Source organism: Oncorhynchus clarkii, chromosome 15 (genome assembly GCF_045791955.1).
Source record: "Oncorhynchus clarkii lewisi isolate Uvic-CL-2024 chromosome 15, UVic_Ocla_1.0, whole genome shotgun sequence".
Taxonomy (NCBI): Eukaryota; Metazoa; Chordata; class Actinopteri; order Salmoniformes; family Salmonidae; genus Oncorhynchus; species Oncorhynchus clarkii.
The window spans coordinates 19,950,017-19,977,031 of NC_092161.1; the positions used below are offsets into that span (position 1 = coordinate 19,950,017).

Sequence of the window (27,015 nt, forward strand, 5' to 3'; positions counted from 1 at the left end):
CCAGGTGGTAAGGGTAGATAAAAACACATCCGCCATGCTGATCGTCAACACGGGGGCCCCTCAGGGGTGCGTGCTCAGTCCCTTCCTGTACTCCCTGTTCACTCATGACTGCATGGCCAGGCATGACTCCAACACCATCAAGTTTGCCCGATCACAGACAACGATGAGACAGCCTATAGGGAGGAGGTCAGAGACCTAGTCGTGTGGTGCCTGGACAACAACCTCTCCCTCAACATTATCAAGACAAAGGAGATGATTGGGGACTACAGGAAAAGGATAACCGAGCACGCCCCCATTCTCATCGACAGGGCTGTAGTGGAACAGGTTGAGAGCTTCAAGTTCATTGGTGTTCACATCACCAACAAACTATCATGATCCAAACACACTAAGACAGTCGTGAAGAGGGCACGACAAAGCTGATTCCCCCTCAGGAGACTTAAAATATTTGGCATGGGTCCTCAGATCCTCAAAAGGTTATACAGCTGCACCATCAAGCACCGCCTGGCTGTGGCAACTGCTTGGCCTCTGACCGGAAGGCACTACAGAGGGTGGTACATACAGCCCAGTATATCACTGGGGCCAAGCTTCCTGCTATCCAGCACCTCTGTATCAGGCGGTGTCAGAGGAAGGCCCTAAAAATTGTCAATGACTGTAGCCACCCTAGTCATAGATTGTTCTCTCTGCTCCCTCATGGCAAGTGGTACCGGAGCACCAAGTCGAGGTCCAAAAGGCTTTTTAACAGCTTCTACCCCCAAGCCATAAGACTCCTGAACAGCTAATCAAAGTGCTACCTAGACCCCTATTTTACGCTGCTGCTACTCTCTTTGTATAGTCTATGCATAGTCACTTTAACTCTACCTACATGTACATGTAACCTCAACTAACCAGTGTCCCCGCATATTGACTCTATACCGGTACCCCCTGTATATAGACTTGCTTGTTATTTTACTGTTGCTGTTTAATTATTTGTTACTTTTATTTTATATTTTATATTTTGATTTGGAAGAGGGCTAGTGAGCTTTAGCTTGGTAGCTTGTTACTCAACAGATGGCCAATTCTGAGAAACATTGATACAACAGAAAGATACAAGTCATAAGTCTTTATAGTCTGACAACCTTAAATATTCTGCCTTGGTATATATCAGGGTTATTTAAGGTCTTCCTAACATATCTTTCTAACATGATCCAGTTAAAGTGTTTTGTGGTGGGTAAGCATGACTGCATACTGTGATGAGCGATTTAGTTCAGGTTATACTTATGCTGCCCTGGGTCTCAGAGAGGGAAGCAGACAGGCCCTGGGTTTCAGAGAGGGAAGCAGACAGGCCCTGGGTCTCAGAGAGGGAAGCAGACAGGCCCTGGGTTTCAGAGAGGGAAGCAGACAGGCCCTGGGTCTCAGAGAGGGAATAAGACAGGCCCTGGGTCTCAGAGAATGAAGCAGACAGGCCCTGGGTCTCAGAGAAGGAAGCAGACAGGCCCTGGGCCTCAGAGATGGAAGAATGGAGGTCCAGGATTTCAGAGAGGTTAGCAGGCAGGCAGGCATCGGCTACACTCTTAGAAAGGTAAGGTCTCTCCATAGGAGAACCCTTTGAAAAATCATTTTTGGTTCCAAGAAGAACTCTTTTAGTTCCTGGGAAACCCCTTTGGAACCCTTTCCACAGAGTTCTACCTGGAACCAGAAATGGTTCTACCTAAAAAGGGTTCTCCTTTTGGGACAGCCAAAGAACCCTCTTAGGTTCTAGATAGCACTTTTTTTCTAATAGTGTTGACTGCTGCTTCCTTAGGGAGCTATGGGGCTACACTGCTGCCTTGTCATTCAGGCCTCAGAACCTCCAAGGCCCCGAAGGCTACCCCAACATATCTATTTTCTCTGTATTCTTGTCTAGTCCTGAGCTACCCTCTTCTGATGCATGGTCCTTGCTTGGTTCATTCTGTTTCTTTGCCCCAATACAGCAAGTAAGTGGTTTGGTTTGAGCCCCAGTTTGTTGTTATACAGAATGTTTCAGGGTCTATATATACATGGGTCTATGTATACATATACCTGTAATCTGGAGCAGGTTAGCTAATTTAAAAAAAAATTGCGTCGGCCAGGGGCGGACTGGCCATCTGGCATTTCTGGAAAATGACAGATGGGCTGGTCCATTTTTAGCCCAAAAACTATTTAGTTTTTTGCAAATTTGTCATTATTTGGCTAATAATGGGGGCCTGAAGGAAAAAAAATGGGCTGGTGTGTTAGAAATGCCAGGGACGATTACTGGTCCTAGTCCACCCCTGGTATCAGGGACCCATTTTGTGAAAGCAAATTCATCAGGGACCCCTCATAATATCAGAACACATCTCCTACTTAAAGGAAAACTCCACCCAATAACTATCTTTTGGTATTTTCTTAATTAGTCCATTGTTGCTGCATCATACTGGGATGATTTCTGTACTTTGAAAGTTACATATCTTGAAAACTTGATTGCTGACAAGCTTAACATTTGGGACTATGTCAACAATGGAGTAATGTACCAAAATATTGTTTTTGGGTGGAGTTTTCCTTTAAGAAGTCATAAGAATAGCATACAAGCAGTTTTACTATGACTCTCAGAGATAATGTTTTTGCTGCTTTAAAGCTAATTCCGTGCAATTCTATACATTTGACGATGGTGCAGAGAAAAACATTTGCAATTACAGTGCATTTATGTTCAAAACATTATTTCTGGGGAATACCATTGTGTCGTACTGCTTTGGGAACTACTGATCGAGAGCAAATGCCCGACCCAATCGAAACTAATTGGTACAATCCGACTAAACGAGTTGGGCTCAGGTGGGATGGGACTCCCAACATTTTGTAATCCTTGATTGATGAATGCATCACAGTTTTCGTGCCTTCCCCCGGTGATCTGTGAGGCTGTGTGGGTGTGTGTGTGCTGCAATTTTAGAGCGTTTGTGGGTTGAGGTCTTCATTTGGCGATATTGCCTCTGGTCTCGAACAGTGTCAGGGGTCCAAGGTTGCAGGCTGGAGAAAGGGGAGGGACTCCGTTCATATTGAAAAGTTTCAGTTTTAATTTGAAGTGCAGGAGTAGAGTGAAATGCCTTTCTTGCAAGCCTTAAACCCAGCAATGCAGTAATCAATATCAATGTAGTACTAAAAATAATGTAAGGCACAACAAAAACACACAATAAATAAAAATAAGAAATAAAAACAAAAGAAAGTAAGAACCTATATACAGGGTCAGTTACAATATCATATTTCCAATGTACAGGGATACTGGAGTGATGGGGTACATATGTAAGGGGACAAGGCTTCAGGATATATGATAATCAGAGTAGCAGCAGCGTATATGGTGTGTGTGTGTGTGTGTGTGTGTGTGTGTGTGTGTGTGTGTGTGTGTGTGTGTGTGTGTGTGTGTGTGTGTGTGTGTGTGTGTGTGTGTGTGTGTGTGTGTGTGTGTGTGTGTGTGTGTGTGTGTGTGTGTGTGTGGAGTCAGTATAAATATGTGTGCACGTTTTGTGTGTGTGAGAAAATGAAGTGTGTGTGTGTGCATTTGCGTGTTGGAGTGTCAGTGTGTGTGAGTGTGTAGAGTTCTGTGAGAATGCATAGAGACAGAGCAAAAAATACAAGGGTCAATCACTTGCCGTGAGAATCAAAGACAACAGTCTATGGCTTTGGTGGCTGGAGTCTAACAATTTTCCGAGACCTTCCTTTTACACCGCCTGATATAGAGGTCCTGGATGGCAGGGAACTCGGCCCCAGTGATGTACTGGGCTGTCCGCACCACCCTCTGTAGCGCCATGCGATCAAGGGCAGTGCTGTTGCCATACCGAGCAGTGATGCAGCCAGTCAACATGCTCTCAATGGTGCAGCTGTATAACTTTTTCAGGATTTGAGGGACCATGTCAAACCTTTTCAACCTCCTGAGGGGGAAGAGGCACTGTTGCGTATTCTTCACGACCGTGCGTGTGTGTGGACCATTTTAAGTCCTTAGTGATGTGGACACCAAGGAACTTGAACCTCCCAACCCTTTCCGCTCCAGCCCTCTCAGTGTGGAGGGGAGTGTGCCCACCCTACCAGTTTCCTGTAGTCCACGATCAGCTCCTGGGTCTTACTGACGTTGAGGGAGAAGTTGTATCCCGGGACCACACTAATATGCATGTAAATATCTCATGGTTCAAAGTGGAGGAGAGATTGACTTTATCACTACTTGTTTTTATAAGAAGTGTTGAAATACTTTATACACCGAGGTGTCTGTTTAAACTACTAGCACACAGCTTGGACACACATGCATACCCCACAAGATTATGGGACTATGGGAGGCGTACATGGGACAATGGGAGGCGTACATGGGACTATGGAAGGCGTACATGGGACTATGGGAGGCGTACATGGGACTATGGGAGGCGTACATGGGACTATGGGAGGCAAACATGGGACTATGGGAGGCGTACATGGGACTATGGGAGGCGTACATGGGACTATGGGAGGCGTACATGGGACGATGGGAGGCGTACATGGGACGATGGGAGGCGTACATGGGACTATGGGAGGCGTACATGGGACTATGGGAGGCGTACATGGGACTATGGGAGGCGTACATGGGACTATGGGAGGCAAACATGGGACTATGGGAGGCGTACATGGGACTATGGGAGGCGTACATGGGACTATGGGAGGCGTACATGGGACTATGGGAGGCGTACAAGGGACTATGGGAGGCGTACATGGGACTATGGGAGGCGTACAAGGGACTATGGGTGGCGTACATGGGACTATGGGAGGCGTACATGGGACTATGGGAGGCGTACATGGGACTATGGGAGGCATACATGGGACTATGGGAGGCGTACATGGGACTATGGGAGGCGTACATGGGACTGTGGTAGGCGTACATGGGACTGTGGGAGGCGTACAGTACTACATAGAGTCATGACTACATGGAACTCTATACCACATCAGGTGACTGATTTAAGCAGTAGAATCAGATACAAAAAAACTATAAAAATATACCTTATGGAACAGTGGGGACTGTGAAGAGACACACACAGACACACATACACATGATAAGACACACAGTCTACACACACGTACACATGGATTTTGTATTGTAGATATGAGTTAGTAGAGTAGTGGTCTGAGGGAACACACTTAACGTGTTGTGAAAGGTGTTATGAAAAGTAATGTCATGTAAAATGTTCAATTATGTGTAACTGCCTTAATGTTGCTGGACCTCAGGAAGAGTAGCTGCTGCCTTGGCAGGAACTAATGGGGATCCTTAATAAATACAAAAACACTGCCAGGTCACTGACCTCCTCCCTGTGCACTTTCTCATCAGCAAACTTGATAATGGTGTTGGCGTCGTGCGGGGCCACACGGTTGTGGGTAAACAGGGAGTACAGGAGGGGAGTAAGCAAAGTGTGCAGTCCTGTGTGGCCCCCGTGTTGAGAGTCAGCGTGGCAGAGGTGATGTTACCTATCCTCACCACCTGGGGCCAGCCCGTCAGGAAGTCCAGGATCCAGTTGCAGAGGGAGGTGTTCAGTCCCAAGGTCCTATGCTTTGTGACGAGCTTGAAGGGGACTATGGTGTTGAACGCTGAACTGTAGTCAATGAACAGCATTGTCACATAGGTATTCCTGTTATCTAGGTGGGGGAGGGCAGTGTGGAGTGAAATTGAGATTGCGTCTGTTGGAGCTGTGTGCAAATTGGAGTGGGTCTAGGGTGTCTGGGTTGATGTGTGCCATAACTAGGCTTTCAAATTACTTAATGATTACAGATGTGAGTGCTACAGGGTTTTAGCCATTGTGGCATGAAGCCTTAGAGTTTTTGGGAACAGGAGTGATGGTGGTCAGCTTAAAACATGTGGGGATTACAAACTGGGACAAGGAGAGGTTAAAAATGGTTGTGAATAAGCCTGTTAGCTGATCTGCGCATGCTCTGAGAACACACCCTGGAATACCGTTCAGCCCCGTGACCTTGTGAGTGTTGACCTGATTAAAGACTTTTCTCACGTCGGCATTTGAGAGTGAGATCACCCAGTCCTCTGGGTCGGTGGGAGCCCTCTCGCACGGCATGGTGTTGTTATTGTCGAAGCGTGCATAAAATGCATTGAGTTCGTCTGGTAGAGAGGCATCGTTGGGCAGATCACAGCAGGGTCTTCCTCTATAATTCGTAATGGACTGTAGCCCCTGCCACATGCAGTGGATGTCAGAGCCTTTGTAATATGATTCCACCTTATTCCTGTATTGTCCTTTTGCTAGTTTGACGACTCTGCGGAAGTAGTAGTGGGACTTCTTTTACTTGTTCCTGTCCTCAGCCGTAGCCTCAGGGTTTTCTGTGATAGTCCTGTGAGCAGTAGCCCTGTCCCAACCTCAGTGTTAATCCAGGGCTTTTGATTGGGAAAGCAGTGAGATCACCCAGTCCTCTGGGTCGGTGGGAGCCCTCTCGCACGGCATGGTGTTGTTATTGTCGAAGCGTGCATAAAATGCATTGAGTTCGTCTGGTAGAGAGGCATCGTTGGGCAGATCACAGCAGGGTCTTCCTCTATAATTCGTAATGGACTGTAGCCCCTGCCACATGCAGTGGATGTCAGAGCCTTTGTAATATGATTCCACCTTATTCCTGTATTGTCCTTTTGCTAGTTTGACGACTCTGCGGAAGTAGTAGTGGGACTTCTTTTACTTGTTCCTGTCCTCAGCCGTAGCCTCAGGGTTTTCTGTGATAGTCCTGTGAGCAGTAGCCCTGTCCCAACCTCAGTGTTAATCCAGGGCTTTTGATTGGGAAAGCAGTGAACCTTCAATGTGGGGACAATGTCGGCGATGCATTTCCTAATGAAGCTGTGGCTGTTGACTGTTAAAGGTGAATCATTCTAAACGCTGGGTTTAATCCTTTACACAGGCCTTGGAAAGGCAAAAAACAGTTTTTTTGTTGTTGTTATGAGTGCAGTACCTTGACATGATGGGTGGGAAGTTGGTTCTGTGTGTGTGTGTGTGTGTGTGTGTGTGTGTGTGTGTGTGTGTGTGTGTGTGTGTCATACAAAATTACACAAACACACACACACACACACACCCCACCACACTCACACCAACACTGCAGGAGAATCCAAAAGCATGTAAATGAATCCATGTGAATACGGACGCACCAGTCCCAACGTTGAGCGTCAGATTTTCTCAGGGAAGGGATTTGTTGTTGTTGACCTATTGGCACAGTTTATTCTGGTCCCTTATGCCATGAGGTGATGTTCACCACCAGGGATGTGGTGACATTGACCTGTCATTGACCTGTCATTGACCTGGCTACATGTGACAAAATATGTCACTGCTGTAATAGCAGAGTTGACGCCAAAACATGAATTCCCCCTGGTTTCTAATTGATTTGCTGCCTTTTATGTTTTTAGAAATGACACCATAACGTGGTAGACTGCTAATGGTTTGACTGATGTTATGTCAGAGAAAAATATTAGCCACAGCATGGTAAAAGCCCTCAAGTGAAAGGTCAAATGCAAATTGGTTAAAAAAAATCTATAATATCTGCATGTGTGTGTGTGTGTGTGCACAAGTACAGTATGTGTACTATATATATGCCTTTTTTTGTATTTTTGTGTGTGTGTAAATCATGAAGCACCCGTACAAGGCCCAGTACTGTGCATTCAGAAAGTATTCAGACCCCTTGACATTTTCCACATTTTTTTACGTTACAGCCTTATTCTAAAATGGATTAAATAGTTTTTTTCCTTGTCAATCTACACACAATACCCCATAGTGACAAAGCAAAAACAGATTTTTTGAAATGTTAGCAAATCTATTAAAAATAAAAATGAAATATTACCTTTACATAAGTAATCAGACTCTTTACTCAGTACTTTATTGATGCACCTTTGGCAGCAATTACAGGGTATGACACTACAAACTTGGCACCCCTGTATTTGGGGAGTTTCTTCCATTCTTCTCAGCTGCACACCTATTTTCAGGTCTCTCCAAGGATTTGTTCGATCGGATTCAAGTTCGGGCTCTGGCTCTGGCTGGGCCACTCAAGGGCATTCAGAGACTTGTCCCGAAGCCACTCCTGTGTTATCTTGCTATGTGTTTAGGGTTGTTGTCCTGTTGGAAGGTGAAACTTTTCCCCAGTCTGAGGTCCTGAGCGCTCTGGATCAGGTTTTCATCAAGGATCTCTCTGTACTTTGCTCCATTCATCTTTCCCTTGATCCTGACTAGTCTCCCAGTCCCTGCCGCTGAAAAACATCCCCACAGCATGATGCTGCTACCACCTTTCTTCACCATAGGGATGGTGCTAGGTTTCCTCCAGATGTGACACTTGGCATCTTGGTTTCACAGACCAGAAAATCTTGTTTATCATTGTCTGAGAGTCTTTTAAGTGCCTTTTGGCAAATTCTAAGTGGGCTGTGATGTGCCTTTTACTGAGGAGTGGCTTTCATCTGGCCACTCTACCGTAAAGATGGAGTGCAGCAGAGATGGTTGTCCTACTGGAAGGTTCTCTGTCACGAGAATTTTCAATCCCAATGATAATAACTATCAATCAATAGCTTTGACCAATCCCCGAGGTTTGTAAGACCATGGGTGTATTAATAATTAGGCAAAGACTCAGCTTATGCAAAAGATTAGTACCATTTATTCAGAGAACGTTCTGAAGTCCATTATACAAAGACATCCATTTTACAGCTGCGCACACACTTCCACACAAACAGTAGGTATCCTACGCACATACTTCCACACAAACAGTAGGTATCCTACGCACATACTTCCACACAAACAGTAGGTATCCTACCCACATACTTCCACACAAACAGTAGGTATCCTACCCACATACTTCCACACCAACAGTAGGTATCCTACCCACATACTTCCACACAAACAGTAGGTATCCTACGCACATACTTCCACCCAAACAGTAGGTATCCTACCCACATACTTCCACACAAACAGTAGGTATCCTACGCACATACTTCCACACAAACAGTAGGTATTCTAAGCACATACTTCCACACAAACAGTAGGTATTCTAAGCACATACTTCCACACAAACAGTAGGTATTCTAAGCACATACTTCCACACAAACAGTAGGTATTCTAAGCACATACTTCCACACAAACAGTAGGTATTCTAAGCACATACTTCCACACAAACAGTAGGTATTCTAAGCACGTACTTCCACACAAACAGTAGGTATTCTAAGCACATACTTCCACACAAACAGTAGGTGAGTTTTATCCTTCTCCATAGTTCTCACCACTGTGTATCACTACCCAGCCGACAGTTCCATTCCCCCGAGATGAGGGAAACATTGAGAAGTACTCCCTATGCTATCATAGGTTCCTCAGAGGCCTAGCCAGGTCGGTCCTAACAGAGTTTAACTGTTCTCTGTTTTTTTCTTCGGCACACACATACAAGTTCAAATCCTAAGCTACGCCGTGCTCAGACAGTCTGTGTTTTTCCACTATACAGATACATCGTTTAACCTAATTCTGACTAAAACTACACACATCATCAGATAATAATTGTATGATTATAATCAATTTCATACAATTAGAACGTTTCAGAGTGGAATTATTTTATCATTATCTTTCAACATATACATTATTTTATCATTCTCCCATCTCCACAGAGGAACTCTAGAACTCAGTCAGAGTGACCATCGGGTTCTTGGTCACCTCCCTGACCAAGGCACTTGTCCCCCAACTGCTCAGTTTGGCCGGGCGGCCAGCTCTAGGAAGAGTCTTGGTGGTTCCAATCTTCTTCCATTTAAGAATGATGGAGGCCACTGTGTTCTTGGGGGACTTCAATGCTGCAGACATTTTTGGTACCCTTCCCCAAATCTGTGCCTCGACACAATCCTGTCTCGGAGCTCTACTGACAATTCCTTTGACCTCATGGCTTGGTTTTTACTCTGACATGCACTGTCAACTATGGGACCTTATATAGACAGGTGTGGGCCTTTCCAAAAAATGTCCAATCAATACCAATACCAATGGTGGAATCCAACGAAGTTGTAGAAACATCTCAAGGAGGATGTGAGCTCAGGGTCTGAATACTTATGTAAAGGAGGTATTTCTGTTTTTTATTGGTAAAAAATGTGCCAAAATTCTAAAAACCTGGTTTCACTTCGTCATTATGGGGTATTGTGTGTAGATGGATGGGGAAAAATAAATAATTTAATCCATTTTAGAATAAGGCTGTAACATAACAAAATGTGGAAAAAGTCAAGGGGTCTGAACACTTTCCGAATGCACTGTATGTTATGTAGCTCTCATGACATTATGATTGGAGATACAGGAATAATAGCATACAGTCCAGTACTGTAGAATCCAGCCGACCTACTGCATCTACAGTATAACATCACATGTAATTAGACAGTTAGAGGAAGCCAGATTAACCATTTGATCTCGACTCAGTCATCTACCGTCATCTCGCCGTGGACACACCTCCCAGTCAATTTGGCTAAGAGCACCACACTTAGAATTATTAAAGAGCCAACAAGAGGGCCCTTACATGATTAACATAATTACAGCATAATTAAGTTAAAGAAAACACTGGGATGGAGGAAGTCTAATGAGAGATCTAAAGAAAAGGATTTTTCACCAAGACTGTGTATGTTTGTGTGTGCGTGTGTGCGTGTGTGCGTGTGTGCGTGTGTGCGTGCGTGCGTGCGTGCGTGCGCGGATATGTATAACTATACTTGTGGGGACCAGGAGTCCCCACAAAGGGGAAAAAATGTGACCAACTGTGGACGTTTTGTTGGTCCCCACAAGGTCAAATGCTATTTAGAGGGGGGTTAAGGTTTAGGGTTAAGGTTAGAAATTAGTGTTAGGGTTAGAATTAGGTTTAGGGTTAGGAGCTAGGGTTAGTTTTAAGGTTAGGAGCTAGGGTTAGGTTTAGAGTTAGGTTAGGTTTTTGGGTTAAGGTTATGGTAAGGTTTAGGGTAAGGGTTAGGGGTTAGGGGTTAAGGAAAATAGGACTTTGAATGGGATTGAATTGTATGTCCCCACAAGATTAGCTGCACAAGAATGTGTGTGTGTGTGTGTGCGTGCGTGTGTCCATCCACACACGTTTGGCATTGAACAAGTGCTCCTCCTACAGGGGAAGCCAATATACTCTCTCTCTCTGTCATTAGCTGCATAGACAACTGATTGACTGACTGACTTATCACCAGATAAAGAGCATCCCATGGGAAGAAACTATCTATCCATAGGGTGTTTGTGAGTCCGTATTAATCCCATTCAGAATTCCACTTTACAATATATCCAGTAACCAAGTTGGCTGTACAGTCGTTCTTTTTCCCTATGGGCTATAGTAGCCACACAATGGAAATTGATATTTAAATTAAAATGGACACATTCAGCATAATAGCCAACATAGCATAGGACTAGGAAATATAATTATCTACCACTATTTGAGCTATATGATTAGCCTTTGTATTAACTTAGTGTATAAGGTTTAGCCTAGCGTTATAGCAATATACTGTAGCTTAAATTATACTACCCATTGGTAACTCTTTAGTGGGGATTTCATTGTAACACCATTGGGATGGATGGAGATTGGAGGAGGGGTGAGCCAGCCAACTACGCCACATATACATAATACATTAACAACTGTAAGTGCTGTTATTGTGCAGTGGAAACATCTAGGAGCAACAACGGCTTAGCTGCGAAATGGTAGGCCACACAAGCTCACAGAATGGGACAGCCGTTTGCTGAAGAACGTAGCGTGTAAATATCATCTGGGTTTGGCGGATGCCAGGAAAACGCTACCTGCCCCAATGCATAGGTCCAACTGTAAAATTTGGTAGAGGAAGAATAATGGTCTGGAGCTGTTTTTCATGGATCGGGCTAGGCCCCTTGGTCCAGTGAAGGGAGATCTTAACACTACAGCATACAATGACATTCTAGGTGATTCTGTGCTTTCAACTTTGTGGCGACAGTTTTGGGGAGGCTTTTTCCTGTTTCTGCGTGACAATGTCCCCGTGCACAAAGCGAGGTCCACAAAGAAATGGTTTGTCTAGATTGGTGTGGAAGAACTTGACTGGCCAACACAGAGCACTGACATCAACCCCATCAAACAACTTTGGAATGAATTGGAACGCCAACTGCGAGCCAGGCCTAATCGCCCAACATCAGTGTCCGACTTCACTAATGCTCTTGTGGCTGAATAGAAGTAAATCCCCACAGCAATGTTCCAACATCTCGTGGAAAGCCTTCCCAGAAGAGTGGAGGCTGTTATATCAGCAAATCCATAATAATGGCTATGGTTTTGGAATGAGATGTTTGACGAGCAGGTGTCCATATACTTTTGGCCATGAAGTGTGTCATCATGCGAGGTGAGTGTGGGGATTTGACACACAATCATCTCACCAGTGTCATGCCCGCTAACAGGCAACTCATGGTTGACCCAAGAGTCAGCATCGACCCTAAACAGTCTATGTTATACTATTGAGTTATTTGTGCTGTTTTGGGATGATACATGAGGTGTTGAGATGTGTCTCCTGTAGGCTGTCTTGAAATGGGGGAGTGTCGTGTGTAGATTTGTTGTGTTCGTAATTTTTTAAGGTCAACCTTAGCCTGCAAACTTAAAAGGGAACGTTCTAAAATGTTCAACATCAAATTGATCATCTCCAGCACCACTGCAACGTCAACATATGTGAAAACAGCAGGTTTTAATGTTTCAAAATAACAATAGAAGGAGCCACTGATGACATCATGTGATTTTAAACAGCTATGGCAAGCAGGCAAAGGTTAGTAAGTAAAGCCCAGTCCCAAAAATCTGCCTACACCCTCAGACACCTCTTCTTGATCTCAAACAATTGAACGAAGATGGTTATTCAGTGGACCCTATGGTGTTTTGCTCTATCACTCTCTGAGATGGCAGCATGGCATGGTGGTGTGTTTGTAGGACAAGTGTAGTGGGGCAGAAAATAGAAAAGCCAGACACCTAATTACACCTGTCGCAGCGGGCACCAAGTGTGGCTAGACCAGCACAGGGTGTCCAGGGCTGTGTCGCCTCCAACTTCCATCCTCAAACACACACATGCACACACATACATGCACGCATGCACACATACACACATACACTTATGGTTTGTTCCCCTGGGTAATATGGGGACACGCTAGACACTCCCACATAACATGTTTTTTTCTCCCTTTGCCAAAAGTAGTGTGAAATCTCAGAACCATGGAACATTGTCAATGTTGATTGTTGCTGGCTGCAAAGATATACTACATGCATGGTTACCAAGAAACAGATGAATGACATGACAATTCATTGATTTGGATTGATTTGATTGATGCGTTGGTACAACATCAATAAACCTTTGGAGAAACACAGAGAGAACCGTCTCAGGTAAACCCAAAACATGCATTTTTGGTCTAGGATGTTTCGTTATTATAGGCCCTATTAAATCAGAGTGTTTCATTTATGAAGCTCGTGTTAGGATGTGGGAAAAAAATCTAAATTTGACTACAAAATTATGTTTGCAATCATTACACGATGGTAATGAAATTCCATCATGAAACTGCATGCACGGTTGACATTTACTAAACTGAGGAAAAGTGGCCCTGTGTCTAAGGGGCTATGGTTGCCATGTGCAAATTCAGGCAGGCAGGCACGCAAGCATGGAGGCACGCGGACAGATGCACCCCCCCCCCCCCCCCCCCCCACACACACACACACACACTAAACAAACACACTAAACACACACAGCCCTACAGCCCAGAGGAGCAGGTTCTCTTGTTTAACATGGACATGGAGAGCTTCTGTTCCCGTTGGAGGCTGACATTTAAAACCAGGCCCAAATCACACCTGCTGTTTACATTCCTAGTGTTACACATCAGGTCCCTTCTCCGTCCACACTCTGCCGCTTACAGGGACCAGACCTGCCGGCTAGCTTTTTATAGCTATTTGATCTAGCAGTCTGGTTTACTGTAAGATGTTGTTTGTCACTAACTTTTTAATCAATGTGAAAGTAATAACATCTTAATTGTCCAATAAAGCTTTATTAAAACTCCTCTCCTTCTCTCCCACTCCCAGGTGCTGAACCTCAGCTTGTCCAACAATGCTTTATTAAAACTCCTTCCACTCTCTCCTCCCAGGCTTTATTAACACACCTCTCCCTCTCCTCCCAGGTGCTCAACCTTTTCCTAGCCTTGCTGCTTAGCTCATTCAGCTCGGACAACCTCTCGGCGCCCGACGACGATGGCGAGATGAACAACCTACAGATTGCCATTGGTCGCATCAAAAGCGGCATGGGCTGGCTCCGAAGCCAGGTTGGGCACTTGATTTTAAACAGCTATTCATTGTTTAATTACATTTTCATTCTCTACTTTTTTTAAAACTATTTAGCATAGACAATTACATAGATTCAAAATAAGATACAGCATGAAATGTAGTATGGGCTACGAGTAAAAATGAAACAACCAATATCAACCAAACAAACAAATTAATCACAAAACCCCCAAAAATAACATGCAAAAAAAAGTTCATCTTCTAAACGCAGTTCATTACTTTGTTGCAGATCTGCGACTTCTTCAATGGCAACTTCAAGCGGCGGCGGCAGAAGAGCAAAGAAGCCGAGGCCATGCTGAAGCTCAAGAGGCTGAGCCACAGTGCTCCGCTTGGCGAGGTGGGCAACGGGACAGTGGTGGCGGTGGCGGGAGGGATTGGACGCCACGGGGAGAAGATTATGGTCCCGGAGGTGGACGACAGCTACATGACCAACCCCAACCTGACCATCAGCGTGCCCATCGCTCCTGGCGAGTCGGACGTGGAGTTCCCCGAGGACGAGGATGAGGAGGAAGAGGGGGAGAGCGAGAGCTCAGAGGAGGAGGAGGAGGAGGAGGAGAGAAAGCAGGTAGGATGGGAGTTTGGGTTGGTGGAAGTGAAGGGTACCGATATGGAAGTCTATATCGATATCAGTCACATTTTTGTGATACAAGCCAATAATGGGCCACTGTACTATATCAGATATTGTTATCTCCAAACATGAAATCAAATCAAATCAAATTGTATTAGTCACATACACGTGTTTAGCAGATGATATTGCAGGTGTATTGAAATGCTTGTGTTTCTAGCTCCAATAGTGCAGTAATATCTAACATGTAATATCTAACAATTCCACAACAATAGACACAATACACACAAATCTAAAGAAACGGAATGGAATTAAAAATATTTGGGCGAGCAATGTCAGAGCGGCAAAGACTAAGATACAGTAGAATAGGATATAATACAGTATATACATATGAGATGAGTAATGCAAAACATGTAAACATTATTAAAGTGACTAATGTTCCATTATTAAAGTGGCCAGTGATTTCAAGACTATATATATATAGGGCAGCAGCCTCTAATGTGCTAATGATGGCTATTTAACAGTCTGATGGCCTTGAGATAGAAGATGTTTTCCAGTTTCTCGGTCCCAGCTTTGATGCACCTGTACTGACCACGCCTTCTGGATGAAAGTGGGGTGAACAGGCAGTGGCTTGGGTGGTTGTTGTCCTTGATGATCTTTTTGGCCTTCCTGTGACATCGGGTGCTGTCGGTGCCCTGGAGGGCAGGTAGTTTGCCCCCAGTGATGCGTTGGGCAGACCGCACCACCCTCTGGAGAGCCCTGCGGTTGTGGGCGGCGCAGTTGCCGTACCAGGTGGTGAAACAGCCCGACAGGAAGCTTTCAATTGTGCATCTGTATAAGTTTGTGAGGGTTTTAGGTGTCAAGACAATTTTTGCCTTCTTCACCACAGTCTATGTAGGTGGACAGTTTGTCAGTGATGTGTATGCCGAGGAACATGAAGCTTTCCACCTTCTTCACTGCGGTCCCGTCGATGTGGATAGGGGGGTGCTCCCTCTGCTGTTTCTTGAAGTCCACGATCAGCTCCTTTGTTTTGTTGATGTTGGGTGAGAGGTTACTTTCCTGACACCACACTCCCAGGGCCCTCACCTCCTCCCTGTAGGCTGTCTCATCATTGTTGGTAATCAGGCCTACTACTGTTGTGTCGTCTGCAAACTTGATGATTGAGTTGGAGGCGTGCATGGCCAAGCAGTCATGGGTGAACAGGGAGTACAGGAGGGGGCTGAGCACGAATCCTTGTGGGGCCCCAGTGTTGAGGATCAGTGAAGTGGTGTTGTTTCCTACCTTCATCACCTGGGGGTGGCCAGTCAGGAAGTACAGGACCCAGTTGCACAGGGCGGGGTTCAGGCCCAGGGTCTCGAGCTTAATGATGAGCTTGGAGGGTACTATGGTGTTGAATGCTGAGCTGAAAGTCATTTAGTTCAGTTACTTTTGCTTTTTGGGTACAGGAACAATAGTGGACATTTTGAAGCATGTGGGGAGAGCAGACTGGGATAGGGAAAGATTGAATATGTCCGCAAACACTCCAGCCAACTGGTCTGCGCATGCTTTCAAGGACGCGGCTAGGGATACCGTCTGGGCCGGCAGCCTTGCGAGGGTTAACACGCTTAAATGTCTTACTCACGTCGGCCACGGAGAAGGAGAGCCCACAGTCCTTGGTAGCGGCCCGCGTCGGTGGCAATGTGTTATCCTCAAAGCGGGCGAAGAAGGTGTTTTGCTTGTTCGGAAGCAAGAGGGAATAACTACACTGTTTGTATTCTGCCATATTCCCAGTCACCTTGCCTTGATTAAATGCGATGGTTTGTGCTTTCAGTTTTGCGCGAATGCTGCCATCTATCCACGGTTTCTGGTTAGGGTAGGTTTTAATAGTTACAGTGGGTACAACATCTCCTATACAATTCCTGGTAAACTCAGTCACCGGATCAGTGTATTCGTCAATGTTATTTTCGGAGGCTACCCGAAACATATCCCAGTCCGTGTAATCAAAACAATCTTGAAGCGTGGATTACGATTGGTCAGACCAGCGTTGAATAGTCCTTAGCACGGGTACCTCATGCTTGAGTTTCTGCCTATAGGAAGGGAGTAGGAAAATGGAGTCGTTACATCATAGAGGCTAATATTTTCTACTTTAATTAGTGATTGACTTCAGACGGCAGACTGCTGCTAGGCACGGAAATATGACAGAGTTGGTCTTGTCTCACTGTAGGCATTGCCATGTGTGCTTGTCTCCCTCATGTTAGAACTGTAATGTTTATTGTGTCTACTAAATGTGGGTCAGATGTATGTATGAGTTCTTCTAGTCTTCTGGTCCACCCTCTCTTTTCTCTCCTCTCTCTCTCCCCCGTCATCTTTTTCTCTCTTTCTCTCTCTCTCTTTCTCTCTCTGGCCTGAGAGGTTGCTTAGCCGTCCAATAACTGACTGTTGAGCAGACAGGAAAGAGAGCCCTTATCTCCCTCTCTCTTTTTCTCTCACCCTCTACTCTCCACTCTCCACCCTCCTCTCTCTCTCATTCCATCCCTCTCCCTCCATCTGAAGTGAGCCGCTCCAAGTCCACGCACAAAGGCTATTTTCATGCCCTGTTTTGTTTTCTCACTTCCTCCAGAGCAATTTGGCCCTGAGCGGACACTTTCCAAAATGAATGCCCTGTCCAATTTGACACCTTGTAAAGATTTATACTAGTATTTCTGTAGTTGTGTACTTCTTATATTTGGTAACAATGGCCCAGTATATTGCCGCCCAATATTGCCGCCCAATCAGGAATATGAAATAAGATCCTTGAGGGAAAGTGCATTTTGTTGCCTGCATTTGTCTTTCACCTAACTGTCTCTTTGCCTGCATCCATTAAAATGGGTTGAATTGAACTGAGCTAGATTGTGGCCCATTACCTTGTTGTCTGGGGGTTAGGGTTAGTTTCAAAGATTAATTTATGTTGATAAGGAGACGTGAAATGAGCCAGGCTTCTTGAATAAATATAAAACTCAGCAACCACTGTTAAAGTTGAAAAGGTTGGGAGCTGGGAGAAGGAGAGCGGGCTTGGCACACCACTAGCGTATACTACTTGGTTTGCAAACGTTTATGGATCATGTATGGATGATTGTTTGTTGTTAATACACAGTGCCTTGCAAAAGTATTCGGCCCCCTTGAACTTTGCGACCTTTTGCCACATTTCAGGCTTCAAACATAAAGATATAAAACTGTATTTTTTTGTGAAGAACCAACAACAAGTGGGACACAATCATGAAATGGAACGACATTTATTGGATATTTCAAACTTTTTTAACAAATCAAAAACTGAAAAATTGGGCGTGCAAAATTATTCAGCCCCCTTAAGTTAATACTTTGTAGTGCCACCTTTTGCTGCGATTACAGCTGTAAGTCGCTTGGGGTATGTCTCTCTCAGTTTTGCACATCGAGAGACTGACATTTTTTCCCATTCCTCCTTGCAAAACAGCTCGAGCTCAGTGAGGTTGGATGGAGAGCATTTGTGAACAGCAGTTTTCAGTTCTTTCCACAGATTCTCGATTGGATTCAGGTCTAGACTTTGACTTGGCCATTCTAACACCTGGATATGTCTATTTTTGAACCATTCCATTGTAGATTTTGCTTTATGTTTTGGATCATTGTCTTGTTGGAAGACAAATCTCCGTCCCAGTCTCAGGTCTTTTGCAGACTCCATCAGGTTTTCTTCCAGAATGGTCCTGTATTTGGCTCCATCCATCTTCCCATCAATTTTAACCATCTTCCCTGTCCCTGCTGAAGAAAAGCAGGCCCAAACCATGATGCTGCCACCACCATGTTTGACAGTGGGGATGGTGTGTTCAGCTGTGTTGCTTTTACGCCAAACATAACGTTTTGCATTGTTGCCAAAAAGTTCAATTTTGGTTTCATCTGACCAGAGCACCTTCTTCCACATGTTTGGTGTGTCTCCCAGGTGGCTTGTGGCAAACTTTAAACAACACTTTTTATGGATATCTTTAAGAAATGGCTTTCTTCTTGCCACTCTTCCATAAAGGCCAGATTTGTGCAATATACGACTGATTGTTGTCCTATGGACAGAGTCTCCCACCTCAGCTGTAGATCTCTGCAGTTCATCCAGAGTGATCATGGGCCTCTTGGCTGCATCTCTGATCAGTCTTCTCCTTGTATGAGCTGAAAGTTTAGAGGGACGGCCAGGTCTTGGTAGATTTGCAGTGGTCTGATACTCCTTCCATTTCAATATTATCGCTTGCACAGTGCTCCTTGGGATGTTTAAAGCTTGGGAAATCTTTTTGTATCCAAATCCGGCTTTAAACTTCTTCACAACAGTATCTCGGACCTGCCTGGTGTGTTCCTTGTTCTTCATGATGCTCTCTGCGCTTTTAACTGACCTCTGAGACTATCACAGTGCAGGTGCATTTATACGGAGACTTGATTACACACAGGTGGATTGTATTTATCATCATTAGTCATTTAGGTCAACATTGGATCATTCAGAGATCCTCACTGAACTTCTGGAGAGAGTTTGCTGCACTGAAAGTAAAGGGGCTGAATAATTTTGCACGCCCAATTTTTCAGTTTTTGATTTGTTAAAAAAGTTTGAAATATTCAATAAATGTCGTTCCACTTCATGATTGTGTCGCACTTGTTGTTGATTCTTCACAAAAAAATACAGTTTTATATCTTTATGTTTGAAGCCTGAAATGTGGCAAAAGGTCGCAAAGTTCAAGGGGGCCGAATACTTTCGCAAGGCACTGTATATACACTATCGTTCAAACGTTTGTGGTCACTTAGAAATGTCCTTGTTTTTGAAAGAAAAGCAATTTTTTTGTCCAATAAAATAACATTAAATTGATCAGAAATACAGTGTAGACATTGTTAATGTTGTAAATGACTATTGTAGCTGGAAACGGCTGATCTTTAATGGAATATCTACATAGGCGTACAGAGGCCCGTTATCAGCAACCATCACTCCTGTGTTCCAATGGCACATTGTGTTAGCTAATCCAAGTTAATCATTTTAAAAGTCTATTTGATCATTGGAAAACCATTTTGCAATTATGATAACTGTTGTGCTGATTTAAAGAAGCAATACAACTGGCCTTCTTTAGACTAGTTGAGTATCTGGAGCATCAGCATTTGTGGGTTCAGGCTCAAATTGTCCAGAAACAATTGGCACAGTCAACTTAGTGTATGTGAACTTCTGACCCACTGGAATTGTGAAACACTGAATGATAAGTGAAATAATCTGTCTGTAAAGAATTGTTGGAAAAATTACTTTTGTCATGCACAAAGTAGATGTCCTAACCGACTTGCCAAAACTATAGTTTGTTAACAAGACATTTGTGGAGTGGTTGAAAAACAAGTTTTAATGAGAGAGAGAGAGAGAGAGAGAGAGAGAGAGAGAGAGAGAGAGAGATGTTTACATCTGTTTTCTCTTCCGTTCTCTCTGCCTCCATTTGTCTCTCTCGCTCTCCCTCCGTCCCTCTAAACAGAGCTGACTTATCTGTGTCAGTTTGTCTCTTTGCACACCTGTGCTCCAATTAGTTTTAAGAGAGCGGTCACGTCTTGCCCACCCGCTTTAATCTTACTATGCACCTGTCCTCTCACCGTCCCTTGTTCTCTCTTTCTCTCTTTTATCCCTTCACTCACTCCATCTCTGTACACCTGCCTGTCTACCCACTCACTCTGTTTTATCTTTATCCCTACACCTGTCCCTGACTCCCCCCCCCCCCTCTCTCTCTCTCTCTCTCTCTCTCTCTCTCTCTCTCTCTCTCTCGCTCTTGCTCTTGCTCTTGCTCTCTTTTAAGAGAACCTGTTATATACATGTTACCCATGGAGGCTGTATCAGGTTTGCTGTAGCTCACTGTGTAGATAATCAGGAAGTACACGCAGGGTTCCCTAGCCAGTCTCCCGTACAGAGGAGTCATCTGCATCTATCCAGCTAACCGTGGCCTCAGATGCATACCTGTCGCTATCCTTTATTACGGAAAGGGCAGCGAGAGAACATTGCCCTGAAACATTAGTTAGCACCTAAAAGATAATTAGAACATTGGAAACCAGGCAACAGTTAACATGTTGTCCCACACAAATGATTGGGCCAATTTCAGTTATCGTGTGTGACCACAGATTATCCATTATATTGGCCAGATACTCAAGTGGCCACTCTGACAATGCTAGCAGTGCTAGCTGTGCCACTGGAGATTCTGGGTTCGAGTCCAGGCTCTGTTGCAGCCAGGCGCACAATTGGCCCAGCGTTGTCCGGGTTAGGGGAGGGTTTGGCCGGCAGGGATGTCCTTGTACCATCTCGCACTAGTGACTCCTGTAGCGGGCCAGGCGCAGTGCACGCTGACACGCTGTGTTTTGGAGGACGCACGGCTCTCGACCTTCCCCTCTCCCGAGTCCGTATGGGAGTTGCAGCGATGAGACAAGACTGTAACTACCAATTGAATACCATAAATTTGGGGAGAAAACAGGGTAAAAAATAAATAATAATACAAATAAAAAATGAGAAAATGAAAGGCAGTTAGCCTGAACTAGTCTCTTTAGCTAATAACCCCCCTGTACTCCATATAATGTGCCAAAGAGACTGGCCTTTCTGCCATCTTCAAACATGAACATTCTATCATTAATGAGCTTGAGGAGAACAGAGTATTTGATCCTGATTGGATCACCCTCATTGCTATCATCCAATTGGAACTCGCTTTTTTCTCTCCACAGAACACTGTTGGTATCCTCTTGCTAAACAACCTTTTTTTTGTGAAACTTTCCATCTGGGGTGGCAGGTAGCCTAGTAGTTAGAACATTGGGCCAGTAACCAAAATGTTGTTAGTTCAAATCCCTGAAACCTGTCGTTTTGCCCCTGAACAGGCAGTTAACTCACTTGTTCTTAACTGACTTGCCTAGTTAGATAAAGAATAAAATAAAATTGCTAGCTCAGATATACATTCTCAAAGTAAATACATACTTCAATTCCAACCACAAAATGTCTTAGTTTTGATTTCAAGCCTCAAAATGCAAAAACATGTTTTATTGTCACATACGCTGGATAGGCGGAGTGAATGTAGTAGTTTTACAGGGTCAGCCAAAGTAGTACAGATCCCCTGGAGCAAGGGTTGTGTCCAACGCTCTAACCGTTAGGCCACCGTACCTGTCACCACAGGCTACATGCCGCCACTTGTCTAGCTAAGAGTTAATGTTTGTTTTTGACTTTCTTATGAATTCGAATTCTATTTTCGAGTCTGCACATGTTGTCATGGAAAATATTAATGTTATTTCCAACAACCAATAAGGAACTCTTACCCTAAATCCAGTGCATATTTAACGTTGAGATTGCCGAAATGCCAGTCTCTTTGGCAATGACCAGGATCGAGTGGCAAGGAATGGAATGTTAGTTAAAGAGACTGGTACTCAGACTGAGGGGGTTCAATTCATTTAGCCCGGGTACCCATGTAGAAGTGTTTTGCACCGGCTTAATGTAGACAGTCGGGAAGAGGGCACAACAAAGCCTATTCCCCCTCAGGAAACTAAAAAGATTTGGCATGGATCCTGAGATCCTCAAAAGGTTCTACAGCTGCAACATCGAGAGCACTGGGTGCATCACTGCCTGGTACGGCAATTGCTCGGCCTCGGACCGCAAGGCACTTACAGAGGGTAGTGCGTACGGTCTAGTACATCACTGGGGCTAAGCTGCCTGCCATCCAGGACCTCTACACCAGGCAGAGTCAGGGGAAGGCCCAGAAAATTGTCAAAGACCCCAGTCATAGATTGTTCTCTCTACTATCGCATGGCAAGCGGTACCGGAGTGCCAAGTCTAGGACAAAAAGGCTTCTCAACAGTTTTTACCCCCAAGCCATAAGACTCCTGAACAGGTAATTAAATGGCTACCTGGACTATTTGCATTATGTGCCCCCCCCGACCCTTTTTTTTACGCTGCTGCTATGCTCATAGTCACTTTAACTATACGTTCATGTACATGCTACCTCAGTTGGGCCGACCAACCAGTGCTCCCGCACATTGGCTAACCAGGCTATCTGCATTGTGTCCCGCCACCCACCACCCGCCAACCCCTCTTTTACGCTACTGCCACTCTCTGTTCATCATATATGCATAGTCACTTTAACCATATCTACATGTACATACTACCTCAATCAGCCTGACTAACAGGTGTCTGTATGTAGCCTCACTACTGTATAAAGTCTGTCTTTTTAATGTTGTTTTTATTTCTTTCCCTACCTATTGTTCACCTAATACCTTTTTTGCACTATTGGTTAGAGCCTGTTTTTGGACGATGTACCATTCTGCTTTGTTGAAAACATGCCCGAGTTGTGCAGATTAATGTTACATTTGAGAAGGGCGCGCTTCCCTCCGTGCTTTCACCCGATGACGTAACGTTCAACTGGGCCAGCATAACATAGCATCAGTATACTAGTAACAACTTAAGTATTACAAAAATTATGTTTGATCAAATAAGCCACATGTTACAAATAAGCCATTCAATGTTTTCTTAAACAAATTCAACTCTCTCATTGACCTCCATACAAACACACAACAACAACAAAACGCCACTTGCTGGAGAAGACAGATTTTGGGCCCAGTTATCCCTCTCACTTCACCTCATCCTCTGTGGTTTGACTCACAAATGTCAGTTCCTGTATTTACTATAGCTTCCGCCGTGTCATTTTATAAATGCCGGATCTCTATGGCAAGATGCATCATTCACGAAAGTTTTGTCAAAATCAGGCTAGTTCTGTCTAAGATAATTGCGTGTGACTAACATACAAACAAATAGACAGACAAACAGATAAACAGACGAACGGACAGAGACCGATCCACAGTTCCCTTCTCGATTTCATGGTGGAGGACAATTAATAGTTACAATAGGTTAGCAGCAGGCAAACAGCGTCTCCGCTCTTGTTTTTACTATGAAGAGACTATGCAGCCGAGGCAGACACAGGCTCGTCCCTTTCACAACACCTCAACGTCAAAGTATGGCTGGGAGGGTGTGATAGAAAAAAGCAGCGCCCTGCGTTAGCTCGCACCCGGGACAAATCTCCCATATGAGCTGTAATGCCACAGCCAGCTGAAAGACTGGGGACATTTAGATGGGATTGTTTCACCTCTGACGCCCACCTTACCTCTGCTTCAGTCAACGGTCTGTCTGTCTGATTCATCACTACAGGGGCCAAGGCCCGGACCACTATTTACACTTCGGAGGGAAGGGTGTGTGTGCATGTGTGTGTGTTTGTGGAGCCTGGAACCCTAGCTGCTGTTGACCATTCCTCACACCATTGTGCCATTGAGCCCTTGTACATCATAAGCATAGCTTTCTAACTGTAAAGTCAACTCCTTCGCTAATGACTTGATATTGTTTTAGCGGGAGGCTTATGTTGATTATCCCACTAACAGGGTTATTGTGCAAGGCTAATCTTGCTCAGATGAGCGTGGAGCTTAACATAGAGAGACCATGCTCATGTTACAGAGCTACACATCCTGCCAGTGTGTTTATAGTTTCCTTCTCCTAGAGGGTTTGCCTCAGCATACTCCACAACATGTGATTGTTATGATACAGAAACTAATTTGAAAGACAATTTGGAAATGGTTCTTTCCTTACAGGTAAATTATGGGATTTGCATGTTATTGGAAATTCACAGTTGAGTCATTCAGAACTTTCTGAAAGTAATATTATAGCATGAAGCTACTGTACTGTATGTATTGCGATGCTTGCATTCTAAGTGTCTTACTAGTATGAATAAGAACATCTCGGACAGCAAAGTGACATTGTGGGATTTGGAGAAGAGCAGGAATTGATCGGTGGGAGACACCAGGCAGCTGGTGGGAAGGCTCAGAGGCTCGGCTTCTCCAGGGACCAACGGTTGTGTAACGGCACACAGCTGTGTCCGAGCGCCGCACAGCGCAACCACGACAACGCTGCCACGGCAACAACCGGGTACATCTCAGATCCCAGAGGCTCTGAGACTGATGAGGAAATGGGATACATGATTTATCATTTATTGACGGAAAACATGCTTGAAATTGTTTTGGCAGGGATTTTTCTCGTAGCATATCAATGGCTCTAATGTAATGTCTAAATAAGGGTGAAAGCCAAGCTTCTTAGAGAAATGGGTATGCAGGCTTTTCCTCCAACCCTGCTGTAACACACCTGATTCAGCTTATCAGCTAATCAAGATCCTGGTAAACAGCTAATTAAAACCAGAATCAGGTATAGCCACTTTTCAGACATCTCCTTATTGTTTATGTTCTATAAAACATACACGTCTGTTTTCGACTCACCAGGTCAAGGATGGTGACACTCGGGCAGTGACACATTACTTTTAGAGTTTCTCATCAAGCTTATTGTGTTGGTCTTTGCAACCCCTTGAATACCTAAATCCCTTAATGTCTGCCACTACACCAATAACTCCTGATCCTTAACCTAGGGTGACCACCTTTAAAATACATAAACGAGGGACAACAGGATGATTTTGCGGGACATTCGCAGGACATTCGCAGCAAAATATAACATTGTTGTCCTCAAATATCACAAAAAATCCCTGCAAAATCCTGGAGGGACTAGTTATATACTTTAAAGGGAGTCCTTCTTCGTAGAGTTTGAGACGTGTGTGTGTGTGTGTGTGTGTGTGTGCGTGTGCGTGTGTGTGTGCGTGTGTGTGTGCGTGTGTGTGTGTGTGTGTGTGTGTGTGTGTGTGTGTGTGTGTGTGTGTGCGTGCGTGCGTGCGTGCGTGCGTGCGTGCGCGTGCGCGCGTGCGTGTGTGTGTGCAACACTGCTTAGTGCACAATTCTCTCTCCAGAGGGGCTATTTATAGGTATGTTATGTGGGGGACAATGCACCTGGTATTTGTGATAGTTTCAAGTTTCAAGTTTTATTTGTCACATGCACAAATATACTGAAATGCTTAACTTGCAAGTATTTAATATTAAAATAGTATGACAAAAACAACATAAAAATAAGACATAAGAGAGAGAACTAGAATATCATAAGAATGTAAGCTGTGTACAGGGTCAGTGCCAGTAGCAAATGTACAATGTGCAGGGATGTACATGTAGGCAGGGATTTGGAGAAAGTGACTGGTATAACGATAATGATAATGATAATTATAATAATAATAATGACAATAATAATAATGATAATGCTAATAATAAAAATGATATTAATGATAATAATGACAATAATAATGATAATAATAAAAATGATAAGATAATAATAATAATGACAATAATAATAATGGTAATAATGATAATGATAATAATACAAATGATAATGTCAATAATAATGATAGTGATAATGTCAATAATAATGATAATAATAAAACATGATAATGATAATAAGGATAATGATAATGATTTAAAAATATATAATACAAATTATAATACAAATGATGATAATACTTATTATAATAATAATAGTAATAGTAAACAGTATGTCAGAACTATAAGGGTTGGGTGGGTATGTGAGTGGTGTGTGTGTGTATGTAGGTGTATTTGTCTATTGGGACCATGGGCGTAGTGTACAACCAGTGTTATTGGTTCAGGTATACCAGACATACCAACTCCCCTGTCACCCCCTAAGCTGAGCACGATGGGCCTGTAAAACACAAAGGCTCATGGGATGCCCACTCGACAGGCGGAGCAGTAATGTACATCTGATGATGTGTTGTTACAAGCCGGACATGGGTATGGTATAACCAGTAAAACTCAACAGATGACATGAGATGACATAAAAGGTTTATCTGTGTATCTAGAAGGAAGAGCAAAAGAAAGCTTCATAATCATGAAGTTGACCAGGACAATGACTGTATTGGTTTTAGGTTGATGTCGTTGTTCTCGTCGGGCATTCGTGGGTTTATTGACAGTGGTAATAGAATACTGATCCTCTAAAGCCAAGAGAATGTAAAAGTGAAATTGAAGTAAAGGTTGTTTGTTGAAGGGCCCCCTCGCTGTATTGTCTGCAGAGAATGGCTGTATGACTGTATTGGTGATGAACAGTTGAGAGGATCTACTGTACTGTTAAGTAATCCCTCTCTCTCTGAGCTGTGCTCTCCAATGATAGCATTCTTGAGGTTGGAGGGAATGCATAGAGAATTCCAAAATTCCAAATTACTTTAGAGAATAGATTAATAAAGGTATGGATTGACCTTCACTTTAGCCCACTTTACAAGTATGAAAACATCAGTCATACTTCTGTTTTGGGG

At 44.0% G+C, this 27,015-nt stretch overlaps 1 protein-coding gene across 1 annotated transcript in view; it reads left to right on the plus strand.

Moving 5' to 3' along the window:
* LOC139367023 (sodium channel protein type 3 subunit alpha-like) overlaps positions 1 to 27,015 on the plus strand; it is a 177,973-nt gene that overhangs the window by 114,147 nt on the left and 36,811 nt on the right. The window contains exons 16-17 of the mRNA XM_071104908.1: positions 14,106 to 14,246; positions 14,495 to 14,830. Coding sequence (XP_070961009.1) covers positions 14,106 to 14,246; positions 14,495 to 14,830 — 477 coding nt within the window. The remainder of the gene's footprint in view (positions 1 to 14,105; positions 14,247 to 14,494; positions 14,831 to 27,015) is intronic.